At 50.9% G+C, this 13,302-nt stretch overlaps 1 protein-coding gene across 1 annotated transcript in view; it reads right to left on the bottom strand.

Annotated features, from left to right (window-relative positions):
* MED27 (mediator complex subunit 27) overlaps positions 1-13,302 on the bottom strand; it is a 77,469-nt gene that overhangs the window by 8,148 nt on the left and 56,019 nt on the right. Inside the window, exon 4 of the mRNA XM_078603236.1 lies at positions 3,994-4,087. Coding sequence (XP_078459362.1) covers positions 3,994-4,087 — 94 coding nt within the window. The remainder of the gene's footprint in view (positions 1-3,993; positions 4,088-13,302) is intronic.

Genomic DNA, 13,302 nt, shown 5'->3' with positions numbered 1-13,302 from the left:
ATTAAACAGGAACGGAGTTAACAAACAAAAACATCTTCACGAAAAGGTCTGGCGGATTTCCACAACAGCGTGCTGGTTAATTTAAACAGGGGCAGGGGGGGGGAGCGGGTGGAGGCGCTCCGTAATAACGCGCAGCTCTATTCAACGCGTGGCTTGTGCTGCCAACCGGCACGAGTAATAATAATAATAATAAGCCGTGCCGTGAAGGCGAAAAAAACCCACCACGACTTTGCCAGCCTTGCGGAAGGTCACGCGGTAATCCGGCGGAGCTCGTCTCGCTACGCCCCCGTTATTAGCGGCGGGGGGGGGGGGGGACGCATTGCGCTTGGCAACAATGCGCCATGAACCGTGACAAATCCAAACGCTTCCATTATTGGAGAGATTACGCTGCAAAAGAATTGTACTTGCTTATTTAAAACAAGAAAAGAAAAATGCAACAGCAAGAATAACAAAAAAAAAACTAACGATTCACGAGAGGGGCCAGGACGATGTGCAAATAAAATTGTAGGGAGAGATAGCCGCGGCGCACAATGCAACCTCGTTGCTTAGCCGATCAAATCACGCGCAAAACGATAAGCCGCCCCACGTGTCGCGCTGAAGACATTCTCCCACCCTCCCCCCCCCACATTAGAGAAAAGCGGGGTTAAAAATGGAGACGGGTGGAACAGCTGCGTAATTATTCGCAGCAGCTGTTTGTTTTCTTGCGTATTTAATTCAAGGAGGGCGCGTTATTCTTTGACCTTGTAGGGCAATTAAAACCTCAACACTTTTGACGAACAAATTGATTCGTGGTGCCGTGACGATTTGAGAGGCGGTGACACGTCCGTTACGTGAAACGTCACAAGTGGCGGACCGCGAGAGCCGGCGGTGGCTCGGGGAGGGCCTTCATCCAACAGCGGATTGATCAAGGCTGACGACGATGGCGTGTTCGATCCCGGTGTTGATCAGCGACTGCGGCACTCTTCATGTGTCCCCAAACAACCAGACGTATCAAACAGAGAAGCGTGCTCTCCCATTAAGGGTCTATCTGGATTATAATGTAAATTGATGCATTTGTAGTGAGTTCAACTGAGTCGCATACGCACTTCTTGGAGGCAACACATTTATTAATACCAACACACGGGGTAACAGCCCCTTAACAAGACAACAACATACGGTGGTTGACCACCAGGCTAACTGCACTAATTACACCGTAAATAGCTACAACGGACCGGACCACAGCTTGGGTCCAGGTCCACGTGTTGGTGACTCTGTAGGACGTAGAACGTAGATTCTTCAGGATGAACAACAGCAGCTGGTCCCTCTCGGGGACCCGGCTTATATCCTCTGTGGCGTGGCTGGCCCCGCCCTTAGCCACGCCCACCTTCTAGAATCCTCGAGCAGGATCTCGGCCCTGACACGTGACCACCCCTAGCCCCCGCCTGGGGGCCCTGTGTAGACTTAACCGGTCACGTGGCCATCGGGGTCAGCCAGAGTGCCATGGCCCTTAGCAACCCCATTTCCATGGCCGGCACTCTCACACCCTATCCTGTAGGGGTCGGCACTGCACGTAGAGCGTGGCTCCATCCAGCACTGTCAGTCAGCGCTCACCGAGCCCCTCTAGGGCCGGTACTGCACCCACATGCGAGTGGTGTCTGCGATGTTACGATATCGCACGTCGTGCCGTGCCTCTCTCGGGCCGGCATTACAGTGACATCCGCGATGTCACTACACATTGACCTTCTCATGGGATAATGATGAGCTCCAATGTAGGCGAACGTAGCATTTTATACGAAGGTGGTCTTCTTCAAAAGCAACACAGATTAGGCACAATGAGTCAATCCGCCTCCACCATTGCCAATTCGGTGAATTTCCACGTTCGATCCAAGAACCAATTCTCCTTTTGTCTATGTTTACATTCTTTCTGAAAGTAGCGGTCACTGCTGGCTACAGAAAAACACCGATTTATATGCACGCTACCCGCTGAATGTATCGTGAGCTCAAGCATCGGTATTAAGCAACGAATCACAGCAAGAAAGTCCTGGGTTCTATTCCCGATGTGTTGCATGGGTTTCCTGCATGTTCTCTTGGTTCCTACCCATAGCAAAACAAATGCATACAATGTAACTGGTATTGGCCAAAAAAAAATACCAATGCGTAAATTTTACCTGCACATTACTCAATTGGGATTACACATAACAGCGATATCTCTCCCCTGACTACACACAACACTTGGCAGGACTCTCTTAAAACAGAAACTTGAAACTCGGTGAGGATTTCTAAACGTAATATTAATAATAATAATAGCATTGCCTGGAAAATGTGTTCTTCAAATTTCATTCATTTAATCTTCCAGCCAGTTTCCTACAAAATCTTGGAGCACGAGTTTGTTTTTGTCTACCTTGCATTCTTTTACCATTTACCATATTTCACCTCTCGAGAGCGACCGTCGCATTGGTCTCTACGGATTCCTCGCCCCCATTTACAAACAAATCCTTCATTTCGTTCCAAGCATACGTGTCCCTCATCATCCACGAGATAAAAACAAACGCGGTGCTCCTTATAATAATAATAATAATAAGCCCCGTTACACGCGGCTCCTGGGCGAGGAAGGCGCCGGCTGACGTCAAGAAATTTGCAGCTGGAAGCTCGCAGGTCGTACACGGAGGAATTCTGCGAACTGCGTAATTTCAGCCGATGCTCGGGTCCAACCGTACGGACGGTCAGGCATCGCACAGTCCAAACCCACCGGGACGGCACGGGGAAGGGGCTACCAGCCCAACACCCGCCCATCTCCCACCACTGCCTGCCACCCCTGTGTCTTGCTTAATTAAAGGCAAACTCACCACCGTGACCAGACTCCACAATACAGCGGCTCAACTTCCATTCTCATCTCGGGAGGGATTTATTTCTTCATATATATTGTATATGATTTTTTTTTTTGCTTTGTGTCCCTCCACTTCAATATGGCACGGTCTTTCTTTTATTACAAAAGGACGCAGGGTAAATAATGAAGGGAGTCGGGTACACAAAGGTCGTGTAGCCGCACTGATTGCATCCACACCTTGGCCGATACACAAGGGATGATGAAGGTTAACGCTTCCGTAACAATGTTCCCGCACGGTGCCCAGGCCATGGACAGAAGAGCAGGAGGGGTGGGGGGGGAGTAAAGAATGAGAATGAGGAAGAGAAGAAACGATCGCGGTGGGCAACAAGCAAACGGCCCACGAGAGGTTTGTGACAGCCACCTTCCCATTGGCTGAATTGTCGATTTAAACGTAGCGTTCGCACACCATTTGCCTAAATCGCACACATCGCAATCTTACATGCACGATTTAAACGCAGGCATCGCGAGCGTGGCAAACCAAAAGTGAATCGATGAAATCGATGTAGTTACGAGGAAGCATTGCCCCGCCAGCGATTCAATGAGTTTATTCAGACTCGTGATTCAATGCAAGAGTCAATAATTTTGAATCGAAAATTTTCCACCTCATTTGTCGTTGCTTCTTCTCTCCGTCTGGTTTGTATTACCCTCCATCTGGTCCGTATTACCGTCCGCTATCGAAAATGTATCGTTTGCACACCATTTTCAGAATATCTGCACGCATCGTAAATAACTGACTTTCAACAAATGCGATTTCAGTGCACGTATCTCTTCAGCTGCCCCCTCTCACAAAATGGAACTGCCTTACACCCGTCATCCGTGCTGCTGACTCCCTGCTCCTGTTCAATCTATACACACACAAAATATTACCGTCTATATGATGCATACGTCAGCCTGTGGTTGTAGCCACATCTTGAGGTGTAGTTGTATTCAGGCACCATATAAATACAAATCGTACAAATCAATTTTAATCGGCAGATCACGACACGGCTGCTGCGCTGTGCCCTGCGTTAAGCGACATTAATGGTCAACGAGTTGCCGATGACGCTACGAACGCACCCAGCGATCCGTGGAGCTGACGAGCGCTGGATTTGGGCGGGCGGTGCGCGAAGGAGGGGAGTGGAGCTCACCACAACGATGGCCGATGTTCCGCTGGGCCTCGACAGCGTGAAGGACATGTCGCCGAACAGACGATCCATGCGTGTGATCACCTCGTCCACGTACCTGACCGCGCAAACGCGGCGCACGCACAAAGACAAAGACGTGCGCGCTCGCACAGACGTACAAACTGCAACGACTGTCATTTCACCGGTAAGCGATGTCACCACGGCGCTTGCGCCAGGCTACGTGCGTTCCTTTGTGGCTGTGCCAAGTGTCAAAAGTTTGCTGGTAGGAGGTTGAGGTCACACTCAGGTGTTATGGGTTCAGCGGTTGATGAGGCTGGCAGGGACGTACACGCAGATGTGCACATACACGCACACGCGGATAAACGCGGAGACACACGCTCATGCACAAAAATGAAAAATACACATAACACTTGCAGACACACGCAAATTTGCAATGCAAAGCCACAGTCACAGACACACATATACACACACGCACACACAACACATCAATAACCAGTTCCCAGTTGACCCCATCACTACCATCTCCTGCCTGCCCATAACACCGCAAACCAAAACGGGCTGAAAATCAGCTCCGTGCCCACTTCAATCAAATTTAAATTCATAACTGCACCCTTTCCTTCCCAATCATGCTGTTCGTGGTGCCTGCCAGCAAATTGGAGGCTTATGGGTGGACATGCGCGGGGGGCCATTGGAAGTGCCGGCTCCAACGATCCTCGCTCGCCGTTTCCAGGGCCCGTCACTGCGGCCCGTGGGCCGCTGACGGGGGAACACGGAGGCCGCCCGTCTGTGCGGGGAAATGGGTTGACGCAGCAAACGCACGTCGCAACTTTTATTTTACGAAGGTCGCCCCTCCCCCCCTGGGCAAATGCTTGGGCGCAAAGGTCAACAAAGCCCCGTTAATCGCCATGCCCTTTGTACCACCCCCCGCCCTCCCCCCCCACCCGCTCCCCACTCCTCCTCCCGCCCTCTCCCGCCAGTTCCCTCGTTTCCGCCATCAAATGAGAGATTTCCCCCCCCCCCACCCTTTGGAAAATGCGGCAAACTTCTCAGCCGGGCCGGACCTTGACCCAAGGGATAATCGAGCGTGGAGCGGAGGTGTCCTCTCCCCCGGTGCAGACTCAATCACAGGCGTCCTTAAATATTGATGAACGCCCGCAGGGGACTGCGAAGGGGTTTGGAGGGGGTGTGCGTGCGTGTGTGCGTCGTGCAAGGGATGCTGGAAGAGGAGGCGGCAGGGTGGGCCGGAGGGTGGCGGGGGAAGAGCCCCGTAAGAGATGGGAGTTGACGGGAGGCGGATAACGAGGGGAGTTGTCGAGCTGAGGATGTTTGGCGTGGGGATGCCGCGGGACGCGGTCCGGAAGGCTCGGCTCCCGCGGGGCTCCGTCTGCGTGCGCATGGCGCGGACACACGGCGCTGAACGCGTGCGACTCGCCGGCACGTGGACCACGACATTTAAAGATGCTGTATTGGATGTAAGTTAAAAAACGTGAGTGCGCTTGGGAAGAGCAACATTGCGAGAAGGGATGATGGTCGGGTGTCGAGACTAATGACGGAGTGGCAGCCGAAGGAGGCAATGCACCCGAGAGCACGTGCACCATGGAGGCGGAGCTTCGAAATCGGATCGCGTGCGGGGAGCTTGGTGGATTATTGCATTGTGGGACCGTGACAGATGGCGACGGGCTTGGTGAGGAAATCGCCAGCAGTAGATTGATCATGGCCGATGCTGATGACGACTAAATATTTTTTTTGCGTGCAAAATAAAACTTTTGTGCGCGCGCCTTTCGGCGTGACCCCGGTGGCCCCTGGGGTGCGGGAATGAGAGGCTCAGCTAAACCCGTGGGGACAAGGCAATCTGGGATCTTAAAAAAAAAAAGTGACTAAAATCCATCAAAATCCAAAGCAATTAACCCTGGGGTCCGCCCCAATGCCGCCACTCAAAGTCACGCGCGATGCCGCATCCGCACGAAAGCTGTCGTTTGTTTCAAGGCGCACGCGGCGCGTGACAATTGGTGACGCGAGGAAGACATGTTTAAAAAAATGACGGTAGTCTTCCGAGCACCGCTCCAGAGGCGACAGATTTGTGGCCCTGCGCTTCCAACGATGGCATCACGAGCCGCTCGGAGGACCCAACAACAGATGTGGCATTTCTCACCGTTTCCTAGATCGGTCAACTTCCCAATTGATATAGCAATTGTCAATTCACTGCTAGATGAGGGGCCTCGCCACGCCGTGCGTGAGTCATGGCGGTTATTTGACCAGTGCAGGTTGGTGGTGAAGGCGGGGAGAGCATGGACGTGGGCAGCATAGAAACAAACTACCCTCCGCTGCGCGCAACGTTGCGCGGTCGGTCACTTTCCAACGAAACGAACTTCCTTTCGCCCATGTAGCTGACACATTCCGTATCCGGACAATGTGACGCGATGCACGGGAGCTCTGCTCATGAAGGGAGGCGAAACAAAAGTTTCCGCGACGGCGTATTAGCAGCCATTGCGGACGCGTGTAAATACCCTTCTCTACATAAGTTTTTTTTTTGGTTAGATCGCGTAAATATAAAAATTTGTCGTTAAACCTGCCACCCCACCCGACACAGCCAGTTAGTAAAGCTCGTCACATGAACAGAACACGCCAATTCGTTACTAGTGTAAAGACAGTACTGAGCGATAGAGGGACAGTATGGTTCCCCGGGACCATGGTTACTAATGGACGTGCTCATGATGATTGACGATTGGACGAGCGTTGACAGGGTCACGTGAGGGGCAGCACGGGATCCAATGGCGGGAAAGCGTGACAAGAGCGGAGGTCGTCTCCATCGTCTTCGAGTTGTCTTCAGACTAGAGCTATGCCATCTCAGGACAGAGTCGAACTTCCCAAGTGTATATAGTCACTCGTGGTCACTCGCCGAGTTGTCAGCGGACGTTGTTCATGATAAATATACAGAAAGACAAGACGGTGTCTCCGAGAGCTACTTTACGCTAGTACTGCACACCGGTGTGTTGGAGAGCCAAGCCACAACATTTACATTCCGAGTACAACATTTACAATCTGACAAACCTTACTGATTTGGCTGTGTCGGGTGGTGGCGGGTTTAACGGCAAGTTTATATATTTACGCGATCTAACCCAAAAAGCCTGTATTATGGATGATATTGGTTGCGAAAGCCTCCTACGTCACCGCATGGCTCGAGATTCCAAGTAAGCCGTCCATTTGGTAGGGCAGTGTCAGTTTCATTATAACACTTTGACCTCTTCTGCCGCACGCCGCACAACCGGGTACATCTCCAAAACGTCGTCGACCTCGAGCGAGCGAGCGGTTTTTTGTTTTTCAATGCGTAGGCAACGCCAACGCAAGGTGCTCGCACGCTCTCTCCCGCTCCAGTTCGCCGCGAGATATGAACGTGCACGCGCGCGCGGTCGCTTTTCAAGTGGCCAGGGTAGAGAGCGATGCAGAGGCAGCAGAGGGAGCCGCGTCAAGGAACCAACGAACGAACAAACGAATGGGACGGTGGCGTTGGCGCCGTTTGCCATCCAGGAGCGGCGGAGGGGCGTTGGTCAACCGTCGACAGCTGAAAACCGCGGCTTTATTAATTAATGCGGCTGGATGTGCGAATATAATTGGATTTTAATGTTTTATAAGCTCACGCCATGTTTTGACACCCCTTAAACTGGTCTTTGTTAACCGGGTGATTAAACTGCCGGGCGAGCTTTTAATGCAAGTGCAGAGAGTGCAGATCTGCATGATTGGGTTGTTTGCGTCTTGCAAGGGAAACATGTGTTGTACATTGTACGAAGGCGTTTAAAAATGTACGGTGCACCGTTACTCTGACGTGCAGCCAATTTATTAAAATGGCACGATAAATTGTACGCATGCACGGAGGAAAACTGACGAAAAAGTTTCGTGGGAGCCGCATATAATGCAATGAACAAACACGCCCAATAGCCCTCGCATTACCTGAACACGATAATTAAATTCCAGCATATAATCATAATAGAGAAGGGACCTTCAAAAGCCAAGGCTAAACAATGGGTTGGTTCAACTGCTGAGAGAATCCCCATGTGTTCAATGCTCTCCTGCTGCTCCTCGTACACGCGTAAAACAGTACATCGTGAGCACGTATTCTTTTGGCCCCAATAAAGTCTTTTAAGACGAGGAACGCTCCGAACCGCAATCGTTACGCACGCTACTGCCACCATTTACGCATTTGTCACTTTTACCGCCCGATAATAAACGAGACCCCATTAAATATCCAGAACGCAGTACATCTCCCCGGCACCGTAAAAGCCACGCCAGGCGCACAGGCGCGTTACGCTCGCCTGTACGCGTGCGCCGCATCGACCACGACCGGTTGGGAGCGAATTGACCCCCCAAAGTTTCCTCAATGACTGGGACGCTAATTGAAGTGTCGATGCCCTCGGTGGATGTCTGAGGGCAGTGAGGGGGGGTCAAGGTGGTAAGATGACTGTGATGTTAGGATAACCAGATAATAAACTAAAAAAACCCAGCGCAGGTCAACTCAGATGTGGTAACAAGTCACGAGCGTGCGCATGCGCGCGCGCACACACACACGTGCACTCACGGCTAACTAATCCCGCCTTCTCCAAACACACCCGGTGTAAATATGCTGAGCTTAATTGGCTTTTCGGCAGAGACCCCCAGCATTGCACGGGGAAGAAGGGCTCCCCCCCCACCGCTCACGGCAACCGGTGCGCGGCGAGCACGGCCACCCCGAGGTGTCTTAGGCCTCGTCCACTTCGGTGACCGCTCTCGCGAGGCCTCGAGCGGCCAGGCCTCGTCGACTCCGAAGCCGCCGCCGCCGCCGCTTCACGTCGGGCTTCGTAACCGCGGGACGAACAACGCCCCCCCCCCCTCGCCCCCCCCTCGCCCCCCCGATCGCGGCACCGATCAATTTGCGGCACAGCTCAATTTGCGGCTCGTGAGCGGTTTGTGTGTGTGTGTGTAGCGGGGACTGTGCGTATTTGTATCGTCGGGAGCCTGTGTGCGTGTATAAGTTTCACGGTGTTTGTGTGTGTATTGCGGGACATGCATGTGTGTGTTTAAGTATAACGGTGGTAATCGGGGTGAGCGCATTGTGCTATGAACCCGGTGAGTTTAGATGCCAGGGACGCCTAACATCAGTAGCGACCATCTGAACCAGTCTGAGGCTTCCCCAAGGTCGATTCAGCCTGAAATGAATACCTTCTGCAGGGTGTGTAAACATTAAAACTGGTGAGACAAAGGTGGCCGGGCGTGGTTATGGCGAACACCACTACCCCATCCTGCACTGTGCCGGTATTAAATAGACGCTCTCCAACAGAACTCGCCCCAAAAGTCCCATGCAGGCGACACAGGATGCGTTAAAACCACGTCGTTAAAACCACGTTAAAACCACGTTAAAACCGCGTTAGAACCGCGTTAGAACCACGTTAGAACCACGTTAAAACCACGTTAAAACCACGTTGTTAGAACCACGTTAGAACCACGTTAGAACCACGTTAGACCGCGTTAGAACCGCGTAGATGGTGAGGAGCAGAGTGCGGGAAAACAACGGTGTGGTTCGTGGAGGTGTGACCGCTGGGAGCGTGGCATTTGTTACGACTCTCCAAGGAGGGTTAATCACGAGAAACACGAGCGCACGGCAAACGGCGGAGTGCGTGGGAAGAGCGTTGATCTCGCTCGGCTTGTTCAGGATTAAAAACGCTAATCTGAGTATTCGTTATACTGCCAGTGTCCGTGTATAGTGTGGATAGTATAGTCATGCCACAAGACATCAATTGACAATGTTTTAACTCTGCGTCCATGCGTGACAAGCAAACTGTGGACGTTGTATGCAAATTGCATGATAACGTTACCTCCATGCTAAATGGGGAGAGCATATCTGCGCGAATGAACCAATCACTTTAACGGAACCCCAAAGCTATGATTAATCACGGGAGTCACAAGAGTAAATGGCAGTACCGCAATGGGTACGGCCCACGGATTGATCTGGTCCAATCACTTGGATGGATGGAGTCGACTGGAAAGTATTGGCGGCACACCGGTGCGCGGTAAAAAAAATAAAAGCAGCAAATATTTCACGATGATTATTTACTTTCCCGCGATTCGCAACCCCGGTCAGAACATTTTGTGGGGTGGTGGTGCGTAAAAATCAGTTCTTGCGATGTCGGAAGACGAACGTCGGTTAAAATTAAAATTTTAGACTTTTATGAGGACCGCTCTGTTATGGTGCACCGGTGTACCGCCAACGCATCCATTTGTAGATTATCATCTCTCTGTCCAAAGCTTTTGAGTGTCTCACCCTCGCGCGTGTGTGTTGGGGGTTTTCTCTGCGCTCTCTCGTTTCCTCTCACATGAAGCCAAGCTCTCACGATTGGACTTGGCCAAATATCCCCAACACAGGATTCTCCGACAAAAAGAGTCGAGACTCCGCGAGCCTTCCACGGGTAAGTAGTTAGCATCATAAACAATTATTACATTCAGCCTGCTAATTAACCGACGTCAAATTTACGCGAAACATGCTGACGACTTCACGTGATAGAAGCCGCAGAACTAGGCTGCACCAACAGTGGGGAACAACACACCGACACGCGTTTGCAACGGGGATGAACACAGGCGCACACGCGCACACGCCGGCAAAGCGTGAATAATCACACGCTGCCTGTTGTCTTTGCAACTTTACAATGTAAAAGTGTATCACCGTGGATTGCGCGCGAAGCGTCAGCTATGTTAATTGCCAACCAGACGGGGTTCTCACCTGGCAATCCTCAAAACGCCTCATTTACGAGCTACGCCCGGCCTGCCAAAAATTAATTAGCGAACGCCGCCACGTCTTTATTTATTCACCTCCCGTACGCCGGCCCAGCAAGGAACGTGACGGGCGCTTAATGCCGACGCAGCCGCCACCTGCGAAAAACGAAAATCCACAGAGCGATGGATTCGCGCGCGCGCGAGCAGGGCACAGCGCGCAGAGGAACAATAAAGCATGTGTAAGTAGGCACCTCCGAGTTAGCGCCTTAATTAGTTTTAAATCAATCTCCTGAACTTTAAAAACAATCAGCTCGCGGGCCTTAGCATTTCGGCGTCGGGCCGAGGCCCATTCGATCGGACAGAGCAGGAGCGGCCGATGGAGAGCATGGGCCTAAATCAAAATGCATTTTTCCTGCGAGAAGTGAAAAAATCCATTAGCGGCAAGTCAATGCAAATTTACTTTATATGTAAATAGCATTACGGCTGCCGTGTGCGCGAGCGTTGTGCGGTTTAAATCTTCATTTTGCATGAAGGGTGACAGCGGTTAAGTGAAAATAAAATTACGCGATATTAATGCAGTTGGTTGAAAGCAGAGGTGGGAGCGTGGGCTGCTACGAGAGATATGAAAGCAGTCGAGCAAATCGGATAAACTCAAGAGCTCCTCCGGCTAAATCGATTCACAAACACTGCCCAGCAGTTAATAATGTTTGAAAGTACTTAACTTGCACAAGCGGCATTTTAGCAGCCGTGTATTATTACTGATAGAGGGCCCTATATGCGCACGTTCAAACACCGGCCACTCTCAATCTACTGCAATATTACAAAAATGTCAACTTCTAATGCTCCGCTGCACAGTATATCGCTAACGTGTGAAAAATACAGAGACAGAGGTACAAAGGAGCCACAGAAAAGGGGGATAATCAGCCAGGCGGTGAGCTGGAGCCATATTGCCCCCCGCCCCCAAGTTCTGCGGTCCTCTATATACTAAGGTGTTATTGGTAATTTAATTAGTGTTTACATGTGGGAGGAGAACGGAACACCCGAAGAAAACGCACGAGTGCGAGGGGGCAACAGTGTATTACATATTCTTATTCTTAGGTTTTTTCGTGTATTACATGCAGACGGAAGAAGTGGAGTCCACATTTGCCGAACCACCTTCTCCTGGTGAGCCAGGGTGTGGTACCTCACAATCAGTGGGAAGGGAATATCACAACATTTATGCGAGCCATCAACTCAAGGTGAAGACCTGTCTGCACCGATGTGAAAAACACAAGACTCTACACATCTGCAACACATCTCATAGCGCAGGCCCACACCAAATATGTCATAATTCCATCTCCCCGTTGGTTGCCTGTTCACATGCGCTGCATCACTACCTCGGTTGGTTTTATCGAACCAGCTGTCCGACTTTAACAGCCTCCGCGTTATTCAAACTGTGCGTCATAGTGACTCAACGTTATTCTGGTTGATGTGTAACGGGTGATGTCTTTAACCCGCGAATGAATGTTCTCTAATCCACTGGGTTCCTCTTGCTGTCTCCGAGTGTAATTCAAGGGGGTGCGTCTCTCTCTCCATGCTTCACGCAAGTCAGAGGCAACGTACTGAATGTTAATAAAAAATAAGCGGGGTTTGGGCAGGGCATATGGCTTGGAAAGGACGATGACCGGTGGTAGAGAGGCAGTCAAAGGAGAGAACATGCCCAAGAGCACGTCCACAATGGATACGGAGCAATGAAATCATTGTGTGAAGCAGCTGGATGGGTTGTTGCATCACGAGACCATGAGAAACGGCTATGCCTTGGGTAGGCCTTCATCCAGCAGCGTATAGAACATGGCTGATGATGATGATATGGTTGGCATCGTGCACCGATTAAAGTGTTCTTCCTGGTTCAGCAGTTCTCCTGCTGGATTACTTTTTCTCCGCCCGAGGATGATCGCTTGTGTAGCGATCGAAACGTCGTGATATACTAATTTTTATTTTATTTTTCTACCCACGTGACTTTACCGAAACAACCAAAGAGTATCTCGTTTCAGATTCCACCTTGGAGGGGGGGGGGGGTCAAGATTTGATGCAATATTTTATTTATTTATATTTTCTTTGCAACCGTACGCTTTACCTGTGCCGTTGCATCTGTATTGCCTTTTTCATTTGCTCGGTCACCTGCATTCTGCTCGTTTTGAAAACTCATTTTTTGCACAAACATTTCCAAGCGAGCACCACGAGCGCAATCATTGTCAGCCATGATCGATCCACAGCTGCATGAAGGCCTCCAAGACCCGTCACCATCTCTCACGGTCCTGCGATGTTGCAATCCACCTAACACCACCTGCTCCGGAAGCGATTTCATCGCTCCATCTCCGATGCGGCTGAGCAAAAATCATTGAGCGCCCACTACCAACTACATTTTGCTCTCAATAGCAACATTCACTTTCTCTGCCACACACTGATGCTCCTGCTGATTTCATTACTGCATTCCAGATCGATGTCAAACATTTGTCCTGCTAGACAAACACCGCTGCACTCTCCATATTTTATTTCGATTAAATTATGTATTACAATTTAGAGCCGTTG

This window comes from Lampetra planeri, chromosome 20, assembly GCF_965212315.1.
Source record: "Lampetra planeri chromosome 20, kcLamPlan1.2.h2, whole genome shotgun sequence".
NCBI classification, from domain to species: Eukaryota; Metazoa; Chordata; class Hyperoartia; order Petromyzontiformes; family Petromyzontidae; genus Lampetra; species Lampetra planeri.
This window is presented reverse-complemented; position numbering and strand designations above follow the sequence as displayed.